The sequence below is a fragment of the Micromys minutus genome (assembly GCF_963924665.1).
Source record: "Micromys minutus genome assembly, chromosome: 16".
NCBI lineage: Eukaryota > Metazoa > Chordata > Mammalia > Rodentia > Muridae > Micromys > Micromys minutus.
In genome coordinates, this window is record NC_137985.1 from 45,951,432 (window position 1) to 45,952,972 (window position 1,541).

At 49.2% G+C, this 1,541-nt stretch overlaps 1 protein-coding gene across 1 annotated transcript; it reads right to left on the reverse strand.

Moving 5' to 3' along the window:
* Positions 1 to 272: 272 nt before the first annotated feature.
* LOC308431157 (nuclear receptor corepressor 1-like) lies at positions 273 to 1,202 on the reverse strand (the record flags this gene model as incomplete). The annotated part of the gene is made up of 1 exon (XM_080930527.1): positions 273 to 1,202. The coding sequence occupies one exon, from the start codon at positions 1,200 to 1,202 to the stop codon at positions 330 to 332; it is 873 nt and encodes a 290-aa protein (XP_080786653.1). The 3' UTR covers positions 273 to 329.
* Between the last annotated feature and the right edge of the window lie 339 nt (positions 1,203 to 1,541).

A 1,541-nucleotide genomic window follows, 5' to 3' on the forward strand; every position in this document is an offset into this window, starting at 1 on the left:
GAAATTAAGTTCACTTTTCACTTATTTTCTTATTCCAAGATCTGCATCCATAAAAGGCCTGGTACTAGGATGAGCAAGGCAAAGCAAACTACATTCTGGAACAGCCTCCTCACCCACATAAGGGGGCTGAGCCTTCCAAGGCACCAGGACATTAAATGGCAGAAGGGTCTACAAATACCGTCATTAGCAAGAGTCATGGAAGGGATGTCCCTAGAATAGGGTTTTGAATAATGATAAAATGATCCGCGGCACTTCTACTTTGCAATGGCAGATGTGGCTTGGTGGGGGACGGTGTCATCACTAGTCTTAAATGAAAAAGCTTCATTATCTTACTTCATCATGCGCCTTGCAGGTACTCCAGTCTTGATGTTCTCATGGTACACCTTGGTATCTGATGGCTGGTTATAGAGTGGCAGTTCAACTTTTGGGCCAAGACCTTCAAATATTTTATGAGCTTCTTCCGCTTTTTTCCGATTCTCATCATAAATAATTTGGACAATACTACGGTGTTTCTGTTCCACAGGAGGAGGGGACACAGGCTTCTCCGGTTCAGGGGGCTTAGCTGCTTCTTCTTCTAGCTGTTGTTGTTTCTTTTTCAATTTAAGGATCTGCTGCTCTACTTTTGCAATCTCTCGGTCTACCCGATCCATGCTCTGTATTAATTCTTCCTTTGAAAGCTTTGAATGTGAAGCATTTTGATCATCTCCACATGGTTGCCCAGCCAATGAAGAGGATGGAGCTTCATGTTTGCCTTCAAATGCTGAATCCTTCTTAGCATCTACAGATGACCTCAATCCTGGCAACGTGTGAACTACAGGTAAAACCGCAGCACTAACACGCTGGAAATGGGCATCAGAAACTGGCTCCAGGCGTGGACGCTTGGACTCCAAGGAATCACGATCCACCGGTGAGGGTCCTGAGTGAAATTGTTCATATCCAGTTCTTCTTTCTTGAGGCCTGTCAGAGCCTGGGTGAAATTCTGAAAGCCAGGAAGGTCGTCTTCGAAGCTGCTGTTGCTGCTGCTGTTGCTGCAAAAGCTGTGATGCCTGACTAACTTCGATATGAGAAGAGCGATAGTTAGGAACTGCAAATTCCTGCTGGTGTCGGGTACTGGGAAAGGTATACCGGACAGAATGTGAAGGATAACGACTTTGCTCTGTGCTGAAAGCTCCTTGGTTGGGAGGGTAACCTGAACTTGACATTATCAGTAAAGATGTCCTCACTGGGCTGTGAGATCAAGTCCAACAAACTTCTAGGCAGCAACCGGGAGCTGGCGGAGCGTGAAAGCCGGCGCGCCCCACGGCCCGACGACCAGGGCGTGGCCCCGGCGCGCGGCCCCCCGCCCGGCCCGGCCCTCGATCGGCGCGGCGAGCTGGGCGCTCACTCCGGCCGCCGCCGCAGCTTCGCCACCTTGGCCGCCATCTTGCCTCCGGCTCTCATTTTAAAGGCTCACAGTAAAATTTATCACCAAGCTGTAATGAAAGCAACGAACGGAATGTTCGAGGACATGGCTTAGCTCTGAATTTAGCTCAGATGACCCC